The sequence below is a fragment of the Nelusetta ayraudi genome, unplaced genomic scaffold, assembly GCF_046127955.1.
Source record: "Nelusetta ayraudi isolate G7.1 ecotype Tasmania unplaced genomic scaffold, CSIRO-AGI_Nayr_v1 ptg000017l, whole genome shotgun sequence".
In the NCBI taxonomy this organism is placed as follows: domain Eukaryota; kingdom Metazoa; phylum Chordata; class Actinopteri; order Tetraodontiformes; family Monacanthidae; genus Nelusetta; species Nelusetta ayraudi.
In genome coordinates, this window is record NW_027466067.1 from 2,619,829 (window position 1) to 2,644,090 (window position 24,262).

The 24,262-nt window shown below is 43.6% G+C and overlaps 1 protein-coding gene across 2 annotated transcripts in view; it reads right to left on the reverse strand.

Moving 5' to 3' along the window:
- LOC142887256 (copine-9-like) overlaps positions 1–24,262 on the reverse strand; it is an 80,913-nt gene that overhangs the window by 40,553 nt on the left and 16,098 nt on the right. Inside the window, exons 3-6 of one of the 2 annotated variants that reach the window (XM_076024754.1) lie at positions 23,482–23,528; positions 16,380–16,483; positions 6,792–6,830; positions 5,609–5,689 (exon numbers count right to left, since the gene is read on the reverse strand). In XM_076024754.1, coding sequence (XP_075880869.1) covers positions 5,609–5,689; positions 6,792–6,830; positions 16,380–16,483; positions 23,482–23,528 — 271 coding nt within the window. Of the gene's footprint in view, positions 1–5,608; positions 5,690–6,790; positions 6,831–16,379; positions 16,484–23,481; positions 23,529–24,262 lie in introns of both variants that reach the window. The other variant, XM_076024755.1, reaches the window with a different exon arrangement.

Here is a 24,262-nt window from a genome sequence, read left to right on the forward strand (position 1 = left end):
CAAGACTCTTTTGCGAGTGCCAGAGAGACCAGACCTTCATTTGGCCGTGGACACCTACTGGACATCAATCCTAGAAAGTGTTTTTTTCAAACACATTCTTACATGCAGAAAACAGCCTCAACGTTTAAATCAAAAGAACTAAATCCAGGACCCCTTCTGGCTGAAATATGCTGGAGGAAATTTATTCTCTGCGGGTATTTGGTGTCCACACCTCATTTCTGCTTTGGGCACCTCCTAATGGGGGAGCAAGTACTCGGAAAACGTTAAACTTTAGATTGGATCTGTGCGGAGTTCTTTAATCCTCACACTTGTACTTTTGTCTAACAAAGCACCGGGGACCGAACGCAGACCTCCAACATTCCTGCTATGCAAGAGAAACATGTAGCACTTCTCTCTCTCCCAGGATTTATTCCTGACACCGGCCACCCCCAGGAGTCCCTCCAGGCTTAGTCTAAAGCCCAGCTCGCTTCCACAACTCCGACGTTCGCAGTGCACTCTGTCACAAACCCCAACTTTGGCCTTTTCCAACTCCAACTCCCCGGCCCCATGCAGAAGCTTAACTCTGCCGATCCGTGGCAACCTCCTCTTTGAGAGACTCGAAATAAATTCCACTCAGAGCGACGACATCAGATCAAAACTTCCTGCGCTGTCGAACCTCATGCAGCATATCAAAGCCAGGGCGACGTTCTTTGATGAGGCTTTTTTTTGCGATTGGAATCGCAGGCGTTTTGTGGGAAACGCCAGGTTCCTGTCAAGCGTACAGGGTGGGTGGGGCCAAAAATCGGTGCAGCGGCCTGGGAGCGGGGTGACAAGCCAATACGAGACGCTGATCAAAGCGGTGGGCTCGTGCCAGTTTGCTTTAGCGGCGGCTCTCTGGATAGGGAAAAAAAACAATACCATCGGGCATCAAGCGGCATTTGTTTTATAGCATTTATTTATTATTCCAGTAGATGAGCTGTCAGTAGAAAGACTTTTACAATCTGTAAAGCGCGGGGGGTGGGGGGGGGGCCCTGTGTCTCCCTTGTGCCAGCCGGTGCTGCGTATGGCTCATTAGCAATTCTTTGTCAAACCTCAAATGAATATGCTGTAACGTATTTCGTTTTGCCGGAGATTAATGGCGCCGCTTTGTCCAAGGCTCCATTTGAAGAGCAAAGTGGGGCGATTGGAGGCGCTGTCAGAGTCCCACAGCGAGCTCAGGTGGACCAGGAGCAAATCAATTATAGGTTTGAGGGAATAAGCCCTCCTACTCTCGCTCCCTCTCTCTCTCTTTCTCACATACACACACACACACACACAATTTATAACCCTGTGGCATCCAAGAAGGGGAGAACTCCAGCCCCTTCTCCACTGTAAATACGCGGCATTATAAGAGAGAGTGACCCCGCCCACAATATTTCAACCCATTTGAATTGGCAACGTGTGCAGCTGCTGGGAAATGAGAGCAATCGTCTGTGGTGTCATTAAAAAGGAAGGAGGGACGAAAGAAATGATTAAAGGAGCAGCGGGGAGGAAAAAAAATTACATCTCGTATGCACATATTATGGGTTGGACGTTTTGAAAAATACCGGGGAGAGGAATCCGAGCATGAATATGAACAGGTGTAGAAATGTATCTCATTAATCATGCATTGACAAGCCCTCAGCCAAGCCCGCAGAGTCACTCTTAAACTGCAGGCATGACACGACTGGTCAGCACAGAGGTCCGCCCCTCCGGCCTCCAAAATGCAAGCTGCCACATTCTAATTATTTCCTTGCATGAAGACTTGGGACTCTCCACCCCCTCCAAGTGTGTCTTACTCCCTGACATTCGCGGAAAACAAGATCTCCAGTGACATTTGAAGACCACCAAAAACCATCTCCAGCCAAAGTGCAGACGGCTGTAGAAATTGCAGCGCACATCACGGTTTAAATCCCACATACTGCGCTCGGGGCGACACGACAGAGCCCACCCAGTGAGTCAGCGCTGGCAGTGGAGTGCAGAGGTGTGGTTCAGTTTGGGTCAGTGGGTGGGTGACGGCCGGTACGGACCCCGGTTTGAGCCAGTGGGCACTAGTGTGTCGCGACTCGAGGTGGGTTTCCCTCACGAGGCGCCGTCCTCCAACGTTAAATGCCACGGGGCTTCTCTTCTTCTCCCCACCCGCCCGCCGTCTGAAAATAGATCCTTGCCGCGGCTCTCCAGCACAGGAGAGTGGAGCAGCACGGTGGAGACGCCTCGCCCAGTTGGATTTCTTTCTTTTTTTTTTCCCAGCGGCACAAAGTAGACTTTGCGCTCTCCGTTGCCCTGGAAACCCATCTGCCATTAAAAGAGGATCAATACACTTTTATGATTTTCGTATCTTCCTCCAAGTGGAGCTTCAGGTATGTGTGTGTGTGTGTGTGTGTGTGTGTGTGTAAATCTGGGCAAGTATTGGATTTGCTCTGTCTTTTTGCTGATAAATCTTTTGTGTTTTAACGGCAGGAAAAAAATATTTTAGTGCTGAGCAGACGAAGAAAATTAGATCCCGGGTGAACACAAATCACACTCGAGGAAATCTCCAATATTCCAGACAGATGTTTGTCTGTAGAAGGAGTCTGCTGATACACTGTGCTGAGTGATGTGCTGCCATCTTCTCAGTATGGTTCCATGGATCTCACACTATAAAAGCAGCACACAAACAAGCACATCTTTATTTTATGATCATGAGCAACTAAGCATGCCAGCTGTGTCTTGACTGAAGATCTCAATTTACCCAGATTTTCAATTGGTACAAATCAACTTGTTGAGCCCAAGTAAGAATAATAAGACAGTAAGACTGTTGGGCTTTTGGTGTTGCGTACTTGCTGCACCACCGCCTCTTGAAAAACTTGATTTGGAGATATTGATTTCATTAAGCACGATTTAATATTGTTATATATCTTACCATATTTGTCTGGCTGCGTTGTAAAATTGCAAATTGATTCACTTCTTAGCACACCAACAGTTAGCCGCTAGCTTTGCTGCAGCTAACTTGCTGGTCTATGGTGTCACAGGTCAACCAGAAGAAGTGGGGGAAGGAATATTGTTATTGTGTCTTGTAGCAGAATGGGTTACACAAGTTCAATCAATGCCCCCTCATGGCTGTTTGAGCAGTCAAGGACAGCGGCCCAGGTAAACAGCCCCGTGGAGCTCCAGCTCCACTGTGCACTGACGCCAGTCTATAAAGAACAAAATAAAAACTACATATTTATTTCCACACTGTGGCTGTGGCTCTGAGCGTGTGCAAGTCTAAGGGGTAGATCCACAAAGTGTTTGCGCGGCTTTTGCAGCAGAAAACCTGTGTAAATAGCGACAAAAACTGTGATTCCGATCCACAGAGAGGACGCAAACGTGAAAATCGGCGCAGCCAGACTCATTTGAATGTATTTAAATGAGTCATTACACGCAAAATGACACCCCCTTCTATGCAAATATGCCTCATTCAAACCGCAGCAGATCCAGAAAGAGTTTGCGCTCGTGTCCGCACGCAGTCAAAACCAGGCGCAGCTTCTGTCTGTCCAAGTGTTTCTTCCTTCTGAGTGAAACTTTCCTCTCTGAAAAGCCTGAAATATGTATATGGCCCCCCAAATCTTATATATAGATCGGCATAGACTACAGTATATATGCCAATATTTTAGATAGGCTATGAAAAAATATAATCAATAAGCCCCCACTGCTCCTCGACGCTCTTTGGCATCACACCTCACGTCCCTTACGTTAAGTTCTTAGAATCCAGTCCTGGTTACCAAGGGAATCAGAGCAAGTCCTTCACATTGACAAGCTGTCTGGATTAGGAAATGCTTCTGCAGCCTTCAAGAGAGATAAATGACAGTGCGGGAGCAGCAGCAGCCTCTTCGCCTTTGACGAACGGAGAGCTGGTTGTGCGTGGCTCATCGTTAAGTGCACGTTCTGCGACTCCGTGGAGGAGTTTTCCTTTCCACCGCTGGGATTGTTTACATCCTCATCCAAATGGGAGGTTTATGGCTATCAATTACAGCGGCGCACACACTGAGATTTAATGCCGCCTTGGTCTTTGTTTCATGACTCTGTCAAAACAACTTTCGCTCTCTACCTGTGCAGTGTGACAACATGGGTCATTGTCAATCGAATGAGCGCACACGTGCACACACACACACAGCTGCTCGGCCCGTCACAGTGATTGTCTAATCATAGAGGGAACATGTGGGAGCCCTCCAGGCTCTCGGCCCGCACACCTAATCAGGAGGAGCGCTTTGAGAAATAGTCGGATCAACTTGTTTCACGTTGTAAGCCTGGGGTCAGCACACTGATCGGCCTCTCGGCGACCTGGGACTCAGGAACGAGAGAAGCCGGCACTTTATTTCACCTGCTGTCAACAATAGCAGATGATCGATTGGAAAAAAGCTGATGTTTCACTCGCTTGAGAGTTCCATCCCAACCGGGCTGCTTTTTGTATTTTCTTGCAGCCGCAAAAGCACAGGCACCTGAAGGGTCAGAGAGTCATTTTTCCCCCCTTTAATGTCTCCAGGATGCCATTTGCGCTCCAGTATCTGGGTTACATTTACACTTGGGAGCTTCCCAGTATAACCACAACACTCCAGTGTGGGCCAAAGAGGAGCTCCAGTTCAGACGCGCTCAAGGACAGTTGAAAGAGGAAGCTGAATAGAGATAGAGAGTCCAGAGCCTCGTAGGTGGAGGCAATGAGGTCAAGGTCCAGAGACAATCAACGCGACAATAGTCAATCAGTCATGTAATCAATATAAAGAAATCTGTGTCTTACACGGAATTAAATGCATGAAAGATGTTTGTTGTTGAGTCATTGGTATTTAAGTCATGGTTTCAAAGACTAATCATGTACACCATCCTTAGACTGCGGACACTCGTGACCCAGTTGCGGACAACTGCCTGGTTGATTATGCAATTACACATTGATTGCAGTATTGCTCTGGCACAATTGCCCACTTCAGTCACTTGCGCTTGTTGGGAGATGTTGAAAGTACGACATGAAAAGGAGCAGGTTGTTGAAAAGGTGAGTCCCATAAAAGAAGACGTCAGACCGCCAGCACTAAAGGCTCTAAAATGCTCCACGTGAGGGAGTCAAATACTAAATAAATACAGAAAAATTGTTGTAAAACAATAAGCTTGTCAAATTCAAGTCTTTGAATCAAGTCTCAGAATTGTCTGGCAACATGGCTAAACAATAGAACAGGAAAATAAGGATGATACACTGAATTGCAAGACTCCAGAGAGGCGTGTGCTGTTGCCAACCAACATAATAAGGTTGCAGTTACATTATTGATAAATACAGTAGGATGGCAACTTAAGTGGGGCATGAAACTCCCAGACTGACAATGAGCATCCATGTTTAAAACCGACAGTGGCATGTGGGTCCGGATCACAAGGTCCGTGTTTGTCCAACAGGGAACAGGAATTAAACATGATGTACAACAACCTGTCAGTGACGCATATAAAAGCACTTATCCCAAAATATCCCGATTAGTCCCATGTGAGCTTAACAAGCTACGTTTTTGAAAAGGTCAGCATGAACCAATCTGCTGTTCTTTCATCATCAAAAGTGCCAAAAAAGCCATTCAAAAGCCCCACCAAACACTATTTACTGGCATCTTTAACTTACGACAGCGTCCTTTCCAGCCTGCTGCCAGTGGAGCCGATGATCTCTCCCAACGTGCAGAACATCTGACCCAGGAAGTCCTTACACAGAAGAGCAGAGCAGACTCAGTGGTTTTTCAACATCAATAGAAGCGGCAACTTATTGGCTTATGCAGGTAAAGACAATTATTTATCACACACTGCCATTGTTGCCAGTATGGAAAATAGTAGTAGGTAGGAGACGACCTTCAGTCCTCGCTCTAGGGACGTGCATCATCGCCAGATTGCATAGATTGAAATTTTTTTTTTTCTTCCTTATGATAGAAATTTGATCACTGATGATTGATCATGGATTTGGATGTACCGAATATGATTAGTGAGCAGCCATCCCTGTGGTTGCACTGTGGTCCAGACAAACATGTTAGATGAAGCAGTTGAGCAAACACAATAGAGTGGAGAACACACAGAGTACCGCGTGAACCTACCTTCTGCTCATCCAGGTGGGCAGGAAGGGAAGAAAGACAAGCACAAGTTACAGGAAATAATGAAAATCACAGAAATCATGACTACTCCTCAAAATGAAAGTACTCGAGAAGGAGTCATGGTTTTATCCTGAATAGTGCTGTTGCATCTAAATGTAAGTTTCCCATAGCTCTTATACTGTTTCATTTATCATTGAACCTGGTAAATCTGGTCGTTCATTTCAGTTCACTTAAGTTGAAGGGTTTAACCTTCAACCCACTGGATTTTGCTATTTGATATTGATTTTCATGCATCATTTCCATCATCCAGTCTGTTTGGAACAGGCTGCAATACCTGCTACATTTAGGCTTCAAATGTTGCTTTTATTTTGCATTTGGTGCTGCAAACATTACAGCAATATCACAGCTGTTCTGTTGAATATTTTAATGACGCTGATCGCGTGTTCAAATAAACATAGTCACATACTAATGAACTGATATAAGCTGTGTGACCATTAATACATTGATTAATAATCAGATCGTTTCAATTTGAAACGACTTGTTTCAAATTGAGTCGCAACTGCACCAGGGCGAAGCCAACAAGCTTTGTTTTCATCTCGGATCCAATTTTGAACTCATCCCCGGATCCCCGCACCCCCCTCCTCCCCAACACCTCTGGCCAATTTTCCCAGCCCCACATTGCCAGACAATGGGTATCATTGGAGCTCAAGCTTAAGGTGGCTTACGTGTTTCGAAAGATTGGAGCTCCTGGTGTCCACATTGTACCTGCAATTTAGATGAAAAAAAAAACTTTTGTCATTTATGTCCCTCATGAGAACACGAAAAGCAGACAGAAACAGAGCGCCGCTTTCCCCACGGTGCTGCACTTGACGAGCCACGCGTGGCCAAATGGACCTCCCATGGACCTCCCTCCTGGGAACGGCGAGGACTGATGAAAAATAAATTTATGGATGTGGAGCAGCTCCGCCACACAGACATCTCTGAGATCAACAAGGAGTTCATTCCCTCTCGCTGCTTCTTTCTCCCCGAGCTCTTCCTCGAGGAGCCGTTCCAGGGGACCGTAACTGTAAAAGGGGCTCCTCTTCATGTTTGACAAAGACAATCGGCTCATGTGTCGAATAGCATTACGCAGACATCTTGTATTCCGCGGCTTCTCCTCGCCTCTACGCGGGTCGCTGCGTCTCCCTCCTGGCCCAGGAAGAGTCTTGCTCTCAGCGTAGCTTCTGAAGAGAACGGAGGGAAGACATGCGGCTCTGCTGACTTACATCTTTTTTTTCACCAGGTTTCTGATCTGCACGTCCTCTTGATTTACAAAGACACATATTCAGTCTGACAGAAATCACCATCCTGGCTCCTGTAGGTGCTCCAAGGCTGCAGAATGTAGATTCAGGAGCTGAGTACCTGACTCTACCCTTTCAACTCTTGAAAGACACACTGTACGTGGCGCTAGTGTCTCCGGGGAGAAGGCTTTCTTGAACAAGAACAGTGACAAAGGTCCCATACTGCATTTCATTCATTGCTATTTTAGGATTTGTTTTTGCAGAAGCGCCGTGGACCAACTGTTCCCTGGTTGGCCAGAGGTTAAAGCAACCTTAGAAAAATGAATGCAACTTCAGAGTCAGGAGTTATTCAATTCCCCCTTTTTTTCTCTTTCGAATGATAAAGACAGCAAAAGGAGGAACAAACAAGTCTTTTTGAGTTTGAACCTCTATGATTGCTAGAGCATCTTAGGATTGGATGGAGAATGTCAGTGTTAAATTTTTAAGTAGTCTTTATTTTCGCTAAATGAACTGAATATTTGAGGTTTTAACGACTACATTCACGGACAAAAAACACAAAATTAAAATGAATTGTGTGACAACTTCCTTTTCTTTTTGTTTTAAGTTGGACGCCCCTGTGTCAGCTGTCTTCTTTTTTGCTCCTCCGTTTGACTATTTCTCCTCCATCCTCAACTCCTGCCCTCACACTTTTATCCAGGGACTCTCCTGCCCCTTAGGAGCTGACGATGGACAGAGGAGGTTCTGCACGGCCAGAGAAGAGACCACCTCGGGGAGCAGTATAGCGTGACGGCCCTGAAAACCGTGTGACCAACCGACCAGCAAGGCCTCTCGTCAGGAACACAATCCCTGCCTGACACGCCGTCTCCGGTCCCGGCCATCCACTCTGAGAGCGCAGCGAGTACAGAAGTCAAGAAAATCACCTGGATTGCCTGCTGCATTTTGGCTTTCACCATTTTTTTTTACCCCCCTCTTGTCATGTGCAAAGCATGGGGTGATGGAAAGGGAAGTGAACGCAGTCGTCTAATGGGGAATAATGGCGCTGAGAGGGAGAAGAGAGCCACCAGCTGCAAACAACGATCTCTCAACTCTTCCACAGAAAACCATTTCAACCCCCAACTCTCGCTCTGCATAGACCTCCTTCTCCTGCAATGTCAAACTGAGCTCTACACGGCGAGCTCAGGTGGAATCAGATGAAATTACCACACAGTCGAATAAGGCCTTTGAGCGACAGCCAAATGAGATTTAAGTGCAGAGAAGAAATAGAATTGCTAAAAAGAAATTCTAATGACCACGATTTCCATGGCAGGTGGAAGGCAAAGGCTTCGTGGCTTCCTGCTGGAGACAAAGGTGAACAGTAGGAAGGGTTTCAGCGTGTGGGCGACACGGTGGCGCAGTGGTTAGCGCTGCCGCCTCACAGCAAGAAGGTCGTGGGTTCGATTCCGGGGCCCGGACCTTGGACCTTTCTGTGTGGAGTTTGCATGTTCTCCCTGTGTCTGCGTGGGTTCTCTCCGGGTTCTCCGGCTTCCTCCCACACTCCAAAAACATGCATGTGAGGTCAATTGAACATTCTAAATTGTCCGTAGGTGTGCATGTGAGTGTGAATGGTTGTTTGTCTCTATGTGGCCCTGCGATGAACTGGCGACTTGTCCAGGGTGTCCCCTGCCTTCGCCCTAAGACGGCTGGGATAGGCTCCAGCAGACCCCCGTGACCCTGACCTCGGGACTAAGCGGGTATGGAAAATGGATGGATGGATGGGTTTCAGCGTGCGTTTGGATACGATCTCACTCAGATCCTTCTTTCTTCACGCGGCTCCTTCATCTTTGTGCAGCACGCGCAGCAGGAATCAGATGGCACAGCGGGGGGCCAAATCACGTTGACGCGATTGTAGAATCCTTCACGTGTGGGATTCTGATTTATTATTGTGAAAAAAAGAAAAGGGCCTTAATCCCAAAGAGGATTAAGCCCTTACTTCTCTTACTTGTAGAACTTGACGGTAAGAGTATTAGAGCATGTAGTCATCGTGGCGGCGATTAGTGGAACATCACCATTGCTAATGTCGTCAGCCTCATTCGTGGCTGTGGGCGGAGATGAGCTGCTACACCATTAGTTTGTGATTATAATTGAATTTATTCAATTTACCATAAAATCACAATTATAAAATTACAAATGAAAGTTATAGCTCAACAAATCACATGTTGAGTGACTACTTAACTGACTTAGTGGAGAGCTGGCTGTACGAACGAAACTGCTTTGCTCTGTGATATCAATGACTCATGGTGACAGGACAATAACACTTGACATTGCTTTTAATTGCAAATGGCAGAGATATGTTTGTTTTTGCTGACACATGCACATGCATATACAGATATTCCAACAGACTTAAACATTTAAAGTGTTTTCATGTCACGATGACACATTGGAAAAAAAGTCACTGTCACAGAATGACACTCTTCATCAGGATTAAATACCGTTTTTGCACATAACTTCAATTGCAAATCATTAGAATTTCGTTCTACTAGTTTACACAGCAAAGGCAAGTTTCAGTGGCTATGAGCAGAAATTTATGAAAGTTCAACAGCAACGAAATGAAATAGGAGCAGTTTTCCCTTAAGCAAAACGCACTTTAATCACATCTGTAAAAGAACTACAAGGACTATCTCACAGACGCAAGTTTTACATTTTGAATTAAATTTGGAAATTGGACATTAAGAATGTGACGAAAGCCTCACATTTTAAGTGAGAAAAGACTAAAGTACTGTATAGCCATCTGAATGGACGCACAGAATTGTTTCAGTTGTCTCCCCACATAAGAGAAATTGAGTGAAATTTGATGTGTAGCTCCCCAAAAGCTGTTCTGTATTCACTTCTCAGACCTTCTAAATCTCTGTAGGAAGGTGTGCTTCAAAACGCGACAGTGGACATAATTTGATTTACACGCCTATTTTGCATTGCCGCTGAAAAAGGACTTCCCTTTTCACAGTAAAGGCTAAACATGGTGGCAGACATTTATTAAAAAAAAAAAAAAAAAAAGGCCAATTAGAAGGAAAAAGCGCACTATGCTAAATGAACGTCTGACTCATTCCTGGGGGTGTGCGGAAAATAAATGGAGACCAACTGTAATTACCTTTCCATGCAACCACACACTGCACCAATGGATCTGAGCGCACCTTCAGTGTCAGAAAAAAATTCTAGTGCGTTTCCTTTTGAGTTGCGATGCTTTTAATACTTGCCAAAACCAATAAAAGCCAGAAAGCCTCTCTGGTGCATTACGGTAGATGGCTCCTAATTAGCACACCATAAACACATTTGAATCAAATCAGTGTGAACAGTAATGTGCTGTGCTAGATAGTCCCCAACAAAATGACAATTTAATTCTGTTTACCAATACTGATAAAATGCTCTGCTTTTTCAACAGTAAAATGGGGTCTTGTGTGGGGCCTCGTCATTGCTAGAACTAGAATCAATGGAGAAGGTTTGTGTTTTTCAATCACATCTCTTTAAAGTCAGTGGATCCACATTTAATGTATGTGACCACAGTGCACGACAGGGTTTAACTAAACTCTTGCCAAAGCCAGTCAGTCATAGAGAAAACAATTTTTTTCCTGCAGTTGTTTGTCTTGGATTAATGAGAAAGTGTCCTGTTCTTAGCAAGCACCTAGCTAGCACTGCAGCATCCCCATTGGGTGGCACTATTTGTGTAAGTGTACAACAACTTCCTGTTTTCATCACTCTAGCGGTAGCTGATTGGTCCTGTCACACCTTAACTGGCTGAAAATAATTCAAACTGGAGATTTTCAAATTGGATCTCTGAGAACAACAAAAAACACACAGAAAACCCATAAAGTCAATTTGGCATCAACCTTTTGTTTGTAGCAAAGAATTGCCAATGTTTTCGCACATCAGTAGGTCACTCCATTCATCTCTGATTTCTCCTGGAAATACTCAATCACTTTGCTCCACATCTCTCCGATGTGATTCAGATGGCTAAAAATAGCCTGAGTGGAGGAGCGTGACTTTAATAATTGATTCTCTCGACGAGGATGCTTCCCTTTTATTGGAATCCCCTCTCATGACCCCACATCAGGGAGAGCACGGCCTCCTGGGACTGGGAGTGCGATCCATATCTGGGCCATGCTGGAAACACTTATTTATTCATCTTCCTCTCAACACTCGGGTTGTGAAGGACTTCGAGGCCACAGCCGTCAACAGGCCAATCAATCGAGACATGACCAATGCAGCGGACGTCTCTTAGCATGTTACAAATCAATGGTGTGTAAATAGGGTGACGAGATTATCGAATGTGTCAGAAAAAGGGGGGATGCACCACCTCGTCTTGATGTCCACAGTGAGTGATAAGTTAGCAAGCAATTGATCAATTTTCTTATTTGTTTTGTGAAACAAATCTGGCGAATGACCTTCAGGCAAACTGATCCGCTTGGTCACAAGGATGAATGCCTGCAATTGAATTCTGAGTGTTTGTTAATTGAAGGCTCATCAGATATTCAGTGTGATTGCCAATCTCTGAAGTGTCCCAAGGCAAGATACTGAGACACTGGGTGATTTATTTAGCATATGCACTGTTGCCCATAACGTTAAAGCAGTTTTGGGTTTTGTTTTGTTTTTAGAAGAAAAAAAAATAAAGAAGAAGAGCCTTTCATTGCAGAATATCTGTTCGTTGGTGGCGTGTGAAAAATGATGGTTTTAAGTTCACAGCGTATCATAATTTCACTCTCACTTGAGCCAGATTAGCTTTTTGGTCAAGCTTGTAGAAATCAGTTTATACTGCCAAAGCTGGCAAAAATGCCTGGAGTGGAGCAGCATTGCTAAAAAAAAAAAATAAAAAAAAAAGAAATACATAAATAAGTATTCTGCAATTTTTAAACAAAGGTATGACTGAATTGGCTGATTGAATGAGACATATTTGTGAATGGAACATAGAAAGAAATCGCATTCTAATATAACTGATATCCCTGGGGCTAATTTTGGAGATTAGAAAAAGGAGCCGGTCATAGACAGTGACATCTATTTTTAAGAGGATTACTGGGATTATTTTTTCATTTTTAATTAAAGCCGTATGATCCATCTTGAAGTGCAAGGCAGAAAAGCTGTTTTTGCTCCTCTCCTCATCTCACTGAAGACAAAACTGCAGAAGAGTAAATTGCAGTCTGCTTTCAGCCTCAAATTAGAGCCAGAGCAGTGAAAGCATGTGGACAGGTTAGGTTAAGGTTTACGTTAAGAACTGGGAAAAGAGTTGGATTTAAAGGAAGGATATCTTTAAAATCTGCATATTTCAACGTGTCCTGGTTGATGCCAAAATTGAACATTTGCAAAGCTGTTCTGTAGTTTTACTTTTTGAATTCAGGCCGTTTTCTATGAAACTATGAAATAGAAAAGAGTTTTTCTCCTTGCACCTTATTACACAACTGTTTCCTGTTTGTTTGTTGTGTGTTTTTCTCTCCTTGAGGCAATTTGAATTTTTCATCCCCTTTTTACCTGGAGCTGTTATTGTTTTCACTGTTCATTTGTTTTGAAATTTTAATAGCTTTCTCCTTTTCGTCTACTTTCTTTTTATCTGCATTACCTCATGCATTACTTTCTTTTCGGCATGTGTGATTTATTATGCATTCTTCTGCAAATGTCATCTCCACCTCGATACATTTGCAAATTAATTCACACATATGCAAAGCCCATAGTGTCAATCCCCATACTGCCGGGCTGTGTTCCTCCTCCTCAGTCTATTCTGCCTTTTTTCCAAATGAGCTCTGGACAACACTATGGAAATCAGTTTGTAGCCAATCGGTGCAATGTGTTTCAACATCAGATGATGTGTTTTTCAGTCAGGCAAAGTGAAGAAGATAAGTGGCAATGCAAATTGGATAGACAATATCAGCTAATGAAACGTTTTCCCTCAATAACTTAATTATCTGCCTCAAGAGTTCAAGATTTAAGCATCTCTAGCCGTGCTATGTTTATCGAATGCACACCTGTAGCAAGTGGAGGCAGACATCCTCTAATATGAAGGTAATTTCTTGGATTATATTTTATTTTGAAACAAAAAGTATGGCTAAATGCTTGGTATGGTTAAATGCTTCCAGTTGTTGCAGTCCCGTATCATCATCAGAGTTTCTTCCCGTGCTGTAACAGTTATACAAGGATAATAAGCAACCAGTGTGACTGAAAGAGAACATTGTTTCCAATGACATCACTTAAAATGCATGCAGCGGGTGCTTTTGACAGGAAGTGAGGTCAGGATTAGATGGTTCTGCAATAATTTCATGATAATGTCATTTTCATGACATTTACTTGAATCAAATTGATAATCAATAAATTCATTAATTAATCAACAGATTTATCAATTAGAAAGATAATGGACAGGTGCAGCTCTAGTTAGGATAGATTATGTCTATATGAAATCACTTTAAACACATACTGTATATCTTAAAGAAAGAAAACAAAAAAAGTGATGCTGGGTTTTTAAATGTTCTTTTGAAAAGACAAGATCAAGTGCCATTAGTTCCATTACAGTTAGATAAAAGACAGTCAACTTAACAGGCCTACAACTCTATATTGTAAATAATCTAGTATAAAAACTACATTGATTTAGGCACTTTGGTTAAGGCTGAAATGACTCTTTCATTATTGGTTTGACTCTCTGTCACTCTGTCGCTGTCCACAACTGGACAAAAGCGGCGAACATTGTCTCTTCAGCTCCTTCAGAACATCAAATTGGAAAAATGCCACGACCAGGTGTTGTTGATGTTCACGGTAATCAAGTGCACAGCAGCAGGCAGAGGGCCGAGGAGACCATGTGATCAATAGGAGGACGTCACAAGATTCTTTGGCTTCTTGTTGTACCTGAACACATGCTGGGCGTCTTCTCCTCTGAAGCCCCCCCCCGAAGAGCATCGATGCCACCCCCTCCTGAGGACGGCAGGGAGCTGTAACCCCTCTCCCCTTCATGTCCTTCTGTGTCTACACAGAGGTTCATATCCAAAAATCCTGTTTGGAAACAGACCATCGCCAGGGGAGGGGCGACGCAGGCGAGGACACGAGGAAAAAAACAAAACAAGGCCATTCCCCTTTTTCTCGAAACCATTGGGGTTTTCTTTTGGCCTCAAACGGAATTGCTCAATACACAGACTAAAAAGTCATTTTGCTTACTGTTTCAGCCTTCTCTTCAGAGCTCTGTTTATGTAAACCCAAGAAAATAACTTGGAGATGAATACCAAGCAGCTGACAACAGACTCATTTGGAGATGCAGAAAAACTTCCTCAGTGAAGGAGTGCGAGTGAATCGCCTGCGTGCATTTGTGGCCAAGCCAACGACCGATGTGTTCAGCTTTGGTAGAAAGACAACTGCACAACAGTCCAACAGTTCAACGTTTAAGATACTGATGTGCGAGACCTGAACGAGTCATTTCAGTGGTTTGTAAGTCACGATTCTCTCTCATCATATATCGCTAACTGCAAAGAAGAGACTTGACAAGATGCCACGATTGTGCGACTGCTATTCTAACTGCATTTATATTAAGGTATCTTGATAATCACTGTCTCCCTAAGGGGAAATCACCAGCTCTGGGTTCCTGTTCCAACTCAACTTCCACTCTGCCTCCCGGAAAGGAGGCTGTGCTGTGAACAAACAAATCACTCAGTTGCTCACAGCAACTCGACACCAAATGACAAAATCAGTTCAGTAGTTTTTAGCAGGATAAATGTGGTGTGCAAATTAGGTTTGCATCAAGACAAAATGAGCATGTGGACAACTTGACGGGAACTTCGCTCATCAGTTCCTATTTTAGCAGTCACTCGGAATCAGGATGCCTGCTTCCCGACAGACAGCCACCGTTAATATCCATGACTGTCACTGAGAGGTACTCGCTGGAGCAGTCGGAGTTTAATTACCTTGCTCAAGGGCAGAGCGGTAATGAGGGACCTGATCACCCAAACCTCTCACAAAGTTTTAGACAACGGATGACGGAAATCAGAGAAAGAAAACATTTATCAGAGACAGAAGCTGACGTGACATCCTTCAACACAGGAGCGAATGAGAAAAAAAAGATGAGTATTGCATTTTAATGTAAAAAAAAAAAACTATTACACGCGCATACATCCACACAATATACATATCATATTCAATTGATCTGCATTATCTTGCTATTCGAACTGCAATATTGAAGTCTAATTTTAGCTTGATGTGATAAACTGATTACTTGACAAAAACAATCATGTTTTTGCACTATAAGTATTTCCCCTCAAGCTGATGGTATGCGGCTAAACCAGCAGAAACAAGTCTGATTGGTCTGTTGAAATGTGGCTGACAAATATTTCTTGTCATCACCTCCTGAGCTTTGCCTCCATTTCCCAAACAGTCTCAACGGGCTCTTTACCAGATGGAAACGGGAGACTCTCCATATGTCCAGTAGAACACGCCCAGCCACAACCCTCTATTAACATGAAATGTTGGGTTTGTTTTCATTTTTTTATTTTTGGTTTAAAGATGAAGAAAGCCAAAACACCAACCAAAACAGTTTTGCTGTGAAAAAGGGTGTCCCTCTAATCACGCTCAGGTACAGACGGTCAATTGTACTCATGCACTGCTCTCTCGTGTTCACACTCATCTAATAAACTAGACTGTGGAGTCTGTGACAGTGTGAAGATCCAGGCCTCGGCCCGTAGTGTGAAAACACGCTTAGTTGCAGGTTCATCCCACACAGTCACTGCAAGTTATGTCATCACATATATTTTATTTTATTTTATTTTATTAAATCACGGACACGTTAGGTCTGTGCTGCAACACAACTGCTGATTAATTTAGAATATTATTCATAAAAAATAGCTGTAACTTTAAAAAATAGTTTGTAGGATTTTTTCTTTTCTTTCTTTTCTCTATTTTTCCCTGTGTTTTAACCGGAGGCTTATACAGTGCGTGTGTGAGTGAGTGAGTCAGAGGGCCAAATCACTCCCCGGGACCGCGGCGAAGAGGAAAGTGCGAGCGCGGCTGCAGAGGGAGGGGGGGAGGAGATGTTCTCACTTACACATCAAAGCGTAGGTTCTGCTTCTCTTCAAAGAAGAAATCGAGCACAAACTTCCTCACAAAGTCGGGGTTCAGTGTGTTATCGATCACCTCCGTCCGACCGAACTGGAGGGGAGACAGAGAGGAGAAGAAAGTCAACACCGTGCACATCAATCTGTGCCTTCGCTGAGAGGAAAAAGTTAAGACAGGAGGCTCCAAACTCTCGCTGCTGCGTTGATCCTTTGGCGGGTCTTACGGGAGCTCAGAAAAACGAGACGAAGTGACTCAGTTGGACTCTTGTCGTTCATTTTCTCCTTCACATCTTTGCTTCACAGAGAGAGAGGTTTTCCATCGGTCGAGGAAACCGACTCAAGACGACGATGACAGAGCAGCTCTGGCTGAACGGCCACAGCTTTAGTCTCCTGTTGTGTCGTGCAAACGCTAAGCAACACTGTTTAAGGACTATTTTTGGAAGCTTAATTTATTAGCTTGCTGTCAGATTGTAATTCGTGAGATCATTTTGCAAAGTTTGGCCTGATCTCCTGGAAATGCAGATGTTAGACTTGGTTCATGAAGAAAGAGTTTGCATTTTGCATTCATTTTCCTTCCTTTTTTCTAACAGATTATTCATGGATCTTTTAAGTTCAAGTGGAAAAACTTCATTTTAATGTCAAGGCAGTGGTAACTGTAACACTCATGTAAAAATACTGCACGTTACTTCTGGGGCTGTTAAATAGGAACGTTTTTAAGTATTGCCTGCCTGCTCTGTTCTTCTGCCCAGCAACAAATCCAATGTGCTACAATACCAGTGAAGGCAAAGGCAGTCTGGTAAAACAGCAACATGTTTTCTTCTCACTTATCACATCAAGTTGGTCCAGACCCAGTCTACTGAACTTTTAAAGCTTTCACTCTTCGTAACGGTGATGAAGAAATGTTGTCTTTCAATAGGCAGAACCCTCAAGCAGACCCAGTACACGTGTAGATGGCAACGCCTGTTCTGGCGAGTTAATGCAACAAAAGAAGCCTTCAGAATCAGATCAAAGTGTGATAAGACTGGGATGCAGCAGATGGTGAATTTCTATACAATCAACCTCAGATGCAAAGAGTTTGACTGTTATAAATAGCCTGTGCCTGGTGCAGCAGCTTCGACAAAGGGATCACTTGTGAACACATCCTGTCATTTTGTAACGACTATAAATAGCTTCCTGTCGCACAGGAAGCAAATCCTCTGTCGACTGCTTCTCAATCACACGCTTTCTTGTGCTCAGAGGACGAGGCAATCAGCCCCCATGGCAGGTGCTGAACTATTGATCCCACAATTTCCCATAACCGCCACCTCCAGCCCTTGATCCCCCTCCATCAGTCAAACTCCACAACAGGGAGACAAGACAATGGGCCTTTTTAGGTATTAATCTCTACCAATGACTTCAGGTGGGGGATCTCGACGGCTGACTTATTGAGCTCTGCTTGTTGACAGTGATGTGTCGGTTCGATCTGTTTAACTGGTGTGGCTGCAAGGAAGTGGTAGGTTGTTGTAAAATGATTATAAGAATCAGAATTCGTAACAAATTAAGATAAAAAAAAAGGGACAGAAAGACAGATTGTGTGCTACTAAAATATAATCCAGTCTAAAATGTGTCATATCATGTTTTTAACGGTTGCTATGTATAATACAATACAATGATAACATGTTTGATTCAGACTCAACATGATGTAATCAGTGCATATTGTTGCTAATTCAAGTTCAGTAATACATTTGTAGATTTCAATGTTAGCAAGACTTTTTCTAGGATCTCACTGTAAATAAATTAGTATCTCTATTAGTACGTTTACGGAGACTTGTTTGCCTGGGAAAATATTCACCTTCCTTTCATTGAAGGGTTGTTGGTAATCAGGCGCTTGTTTTCACTGCAGACGCACTCTGAAACCACGCAGTGAAGACAAAGGCCTGCATGTTGTCGCCTGAACAGAAGACCCAACTCCATTTTGAACAGTGCAATACAAAGCAGAAAGACCACCATCGCTCTGCCCGGCGGCAGCTGAAACAGCCTCACATCCCCACTGATCCCTGACAACAGAGCTCCGCTCCAACACCAACTTGTTAACCATTTGCCTCGGCTTCACACGGCGGGATGGGACTGATCCAGAGTCCGAGTGTTCCACTCCTCCGAGGGCTGAGGAGCCCGGAGGAGGGGCGGCGGCACAGAGGAAAACCTCTTGGCTCACTGTTGCATCACGATCTTTTGATCCGGCGCTGGCTGAAACAGCAGACGACACGCTTCTTCCAATTCTCTCCGGAGGAACGGCTCAGAAAAAAAAAATGTCACAGCTTTCGGCCAGTTTATTTTGGTTCGCTGCTGAATTTAAGACAAAACGCCAAGGAAAGAACTGCAGCTATGGCAAGAGTCAAGTTATTTATCACAAATGTGCTTCTCGCTTATGCCGAGTCAATAGGCATACACAATTAGCAGCACCACTTTTTTTTTCCTGTATTGCAGATATAAACAGATCATATAATAGTTATTCTATACCTAATTCTGAAGACCTCTTTGTCTGGCTTTGTATCTCCTTTTTGGCAAGAAAAAGCACTAAACAATAAAATCCCTAGTTGAACAAAGAGGAATTTGGCACAGTGCAGCATGTACAAAACTCATACGGATTAGTGCCAGTAATGCCACTGGGGAAATCTTATGAAAAATGCTGGATTATACATCTATATCAAAGCGATGCCAGGAGCAGTCGTGCTAACATAATTAGCTTCACTTTGGACACATCTCGAAACAAGTGTTTACAAAGAGCTGCTCAATTCTATGAGTAGAATGTAATCGTAACACCTAAATAACAGCTATTATAACAGCTGCTGTGTGTCTGTGTAAAAACTTACTGCAACTGCGACACAGTTTGAAGCAGCTTGTTTCCCAGACCCGCTACCCCGCTGTGCACCGGAGTCATGTTTAATTTAGATTTTACCTTTCCAACGCAATGTTACAGAGAGTTAAATCTCAGTGATGCTGTAAACATTCACTAATGTGACTTTAATGTGACACTTCCTGCAGGCTGCCGCAACAGTCCTGCCTGTTTTCCAGCTGGCAGCTATTGATCTTGAAAACCCTAAAGATTAAAAAAAAAAAAAAAAAGTGACAATTTTGTTTTTGTCCTATTCTGGTGTTCAGTTTTGCAAAACTATTTAAAGAGCGATTGTGTGAGAGTGAATTGTATCTTATGGAATGCGCATTATTCCAAATGATGTCAATGTTAGTTCTGGAACTAATTTCAGAGGAGCTGTGGTCTTTGTCATACAAGCTGTGATGTCATAAAACCCTGAGCAGATCCCCGTTCCGAGGCCGCCGCTCCTCACGAGCGGAGGGAGGTCTTCTTTATAGAAAATAAAGTCAACAGTTGCTTTGGTCGAGCGACGCATGCAGAAATGTTCATTGATGCAGCAAATAAGCACATACGTTCAATGTGTTTGATGATGTTCAGGCGCCTACCCCATCACTCCCTGAACATAAGCTTACATAACCTATGGAGGAGTGAAGAGAAAAACATTAAACTACCCCAGGAGGCTGCAGGTGGAGGCTGACAACCAGGGAGTGAGTGGCTGTGCAGAGCTTCTCGTTCAAGCAATCGCTGTCTGTGACTTTTGAGATTAAACATATACATGAGTATTTTCTGTTCCAATTAATACCAATAGATGCCTTTTAATCTGACATATTGGAACTTCAAATGTCCAATTTGATGACTCACGTGTCCAGAAGGTAAAAAAAAAAAAAAAACAACCAAAAGAAAACACCATGACAAACATGATAATGAAATATTATTTTACGGACTGCTGCTAATATCATCACCAAAACTGCTGAGTGAATGCGGATGCATCCTTATGCATGCGTCTGCATGCAGTTGCATCACATTCAGTTCAAGGTGATGCAACAGTCTTAGCTGAGAAACTACTCATTGCAGGAGGAGCCATCCTCTCTCTCTCTCTCTCTCTCTCTCTCTCTCTCTCTCTCTCTCTCTCTCTCTCTCTCTCTCTCTCACGCCCGTCATTAAAGCGGAGCTTTGAAGCGGCTCCAGCACAAGACAATGAATTGGACTGAGAACATCTTCATGCAACAATGTCTTTGTTAAATTATCAAATATATTTTCTGAAAGCGTGGGGGGAAAAAAACAATGACAGACGCAGGCAGGCAGAGCTTGTCCCAACACAAACACATGAAAAGTTTACAGTGTGGACACAAAGTTTCAGCTAAAACAGCGAGAGAATAATCAATATTATTTTAATTATTACCACTGTTCATATTAATGGTGTTATTCAGCAGCAGTTGATTGGAAAAGTAGCGGCAAGCATGACCGTGTGTGGCCTCTGGGGAGAGCTGCTTTGGCTCACAGTCAAAGATAAGCTAATGAAACCAGAGTGAGCGGAGACGCGTGTCTGATGGAAACACAAAATCTATAACACATTCAGGCAAAAGAAGTTTTGAGGGTCTACTTGGCACGTAGGGTAAGTGCACAGTGTTGAAATCTAATCCATTACCAGTAAGAATGACTCCACAGGTCACAGCAAGGGACTTTGATACCAAACACAGTGTGCATTAACTCTGATTCAAAAAAGACTAAAGTCTCAAGCCAGAGTAATTTTATTGTGAATTAAAGGATGGTGTTTCGAATTATACGGTTAAATTTCCAATGAAAATGTATTCTCAGTTACCATCAGAAGGTTTATGGAAATGTACAAGGTTAAAATCTAGAACAGAAAGATGAATGAGGAGATGTCACTCGAGCCTTAATCAACATGAAGAGTGACAGATTGGTGAAATTTAAATTTTGACTGAACGATCCCTTTCATTTTATGGCTATGTACATCTACATATCCAGATCTGTAAAGCAGCTGTGCCACCGAACTACAGAAAATGAGCTGCCTGTCTTTTCCTATTAGAAGTTGTGTTTCAGTCCTCAGCCGTCCACTTTATACTGCAACTATTTTCCCCTTTGCAAAATACAATCCAGGTTGCATTGTTTTTTGGCAGGGCTGTAATTATTTTTCCCCCACTTCAGATCATTGTTAGAATGAAATTTCTCCTAATTGCATGAAAAATTGCTGTAAGCCAAATCCGCCAATGTGGTCACACAGCCCACACACTGCACACTGCTGACAATACGTACAGTCCTTAACCGGCGGAAAAAAAAGAAGGAAAAAAAAACATGCACATCCCAAAATAATTGAAGCTCTGGGCGCTGGACCCCTGGAGAGCCGAATGCAAAAATGAGCATGAAGTCTGCGCACCAGGAACGGCTGGTGAAATAATATAATGTCATCCTGTCGCTTCACTCGCTGGCCCTTCATTGGACAAAACGCACACAGTCCTCACACAGACTTCTTCTCCTGCACTGACAGGCGTCTTTCAGTGTCTTATAGGGACAAAACTCCAACCCTGAACTTGAGAATGTCTTCTCTTCAGTCGCTCCAGAACTTTGAAAATAAACAGCAGCTTAAAACACATCCGTGGGCCGACCACGTGCTGCTGCTGCTGCTGCTGCTGCTGTTGCTACTGTAAATCAGCTGCTGCAAAATGCCGCGCACGCTTCGTGCAACGCAAAGAAAAGCTCTCGCTTCACAGAGAAGCGGCGGAAATCAAACCCGAGGATGCTTCCAGATAAACTTTTATCTCCTCACAGGAGCAAAGCGGCTGTTTTAGAATATATATTTCTTTTCCACCTGTGATGTCTTTGCTTCAACGGAGGCTTAAAAGTTTATCCCGCTCAGCCTCCAAATCCACGGTCGGATTTTGCGGGGGCTATCGCTGCGAGCATCCTAATATGTCTCCAGCACCTTTCGCTCTGAAGTTTCTAAAAGGTGTTCGGCTTCCTTGAGCACGGCGGAAATCACTCCCAGGCGCCGATGCCAGTCAGGCTGAAAAGGGTAAACACTCCGACTCAAAGGTGGTGATAAGAAGAAGAAAAAATAACTGGAAGTTCAACAGGAAGTAAGTTAGTATTTCCACTGGATTGTGTAATTTCCCTCTACAGTTGCAGTGCAGGCTGTCATTTCAGCAAGCTGTGCTATCATTAGCATCAAGCAGAGTCTGTTTGCCGCTTTTTGTTGTTTGTTGTTACAAACAGGGGGGCATACAGTTCCAAAATACATGCAGCAGGGCCAACCAGTTAACGTGAACATGGAGAAACACACACACACATAGGGGGCGCTCTGGTGACGCTCTCTGCTCCACTCTGAGTGTCACTTGTTTTGTAGAGAGCAAAATCAGCTTTTTTGTGATTTTGCATAATGACATGAATATTGCATACAACACCTGCAGACTGGTCCACATCATGCTGCGGCTCCTCCGCTGCATCCAAACCGTTTGACTGAGGCGCACAGTGAACGCACCACCGCGTTTTGGCTCGTTTTGGCTCGTTTTTTTCGACAAAACAAATCACAGCACGCCGCCGACCTCCCTGAACATCGCCTGCGATTTCTGCGTTTATGAATTCCTATATTTGGCTGCACCGGCTCCACACAGCGGCCTCGGGATTTTATTGCTGTCTGTTTGCACTCGCCATCTGACGACATCTTCCCACTCGACAAGCTCTATTTACATCTCGCGTTATTGTCGGGAAGCAAAGGCCGGCTTTTTCTTGGTGTCTGCTGACTCAGCAGAATTGCTGCCGCTTCCAACTTTGTGGGTTTCTTGGATTTAATTAAACCAACAGCAGGTGCAGTTTCTTTGTAAGTTATCCTGCAGTCTGAGTTGCTCGGTGCTGCAGCCACTTCCTAACAACATTTCTGCCACTCTTGTCGAGAGCGATAGAAGAACGAATGAGGTGTGCAGTTTGTGCTACATTGTGATATTGTGAAATTTAATGATGTGAGAATTAAAAAAAGAATTTTCAAATCTACTTGTGTTTGTGTTTAAAGTATGCAAAATGCTGCCAATGACAATTTGTTTTAATTTTCCCAAATGTGAGAAAACTATTTTGAAGTCTGAAAGGCGAATCTGGAATCACAAAGAATCTAACAGTGAGCTCCCAACAGAAGTTTTTAGAAAAACCACTGACTTTCTAAACTAGCACAGTGCAACCAAAAATGACATACACTCAGCAATTAGAAAGAGGAACATCAGACTCACCTCTCTCCACTCCTTGGTCCCCAGGCCTTGAACATACAACACCACAACTAGCAGGAGACACAAAGATAAGCAGATGTTAGACAAACTTTGTCAACTTCAAGGAGAAATGAAGACCTGAAAACAAAAACCTGTTAATAAAAAAATCACATTCAAAACTATTTAATATTTTAATTTCAGAAGCTTAAAATGAGAAACACGGGGTTTGTCAAACTAATTATTTTGTCTGGTTTTAAGTTTTTGAATTCATAAGCGTTTCATAAGACCAAAACAAACAAAAACATGGTGGTGTAGGAGTGCGGGAACAAAAGCGGCTGGAGGCTGCGTTTTCTTCTTTATTTCACGCTCCAAAAGTTCAAATGACAAGCCAACACACACTCTTAAGTCCCCCCCCCCCCCCCACACACACACACACACACACACACACACCGCTAAGGAACATGGGTAACGTAGTCTTGCTACGACGATAACAAACGCCAGATGGATGTGAATTCGAACCCACATGACCTACATAGTTTCCACTAGTGAGTGGCCACTACAGTGGAAACTATAGAGTTGAAAACATGACTTGATATGCTCAAGATAGAAGCTGTATAAGAAAAAGGGGTGAAAATACATGTGCTTTTCTAAGAGATAAGTTTCAAGGCATGTGGGCAACACTCACACAACACACACAAACACTCTGGGCCTCCTCAAGGTTAAAAGCATGCATCACATCCATTAAACGCTCCACCTCTTCTTCCTCCAGCTGCACTCCGACTACCTGCTCTCCATCCCAACGACT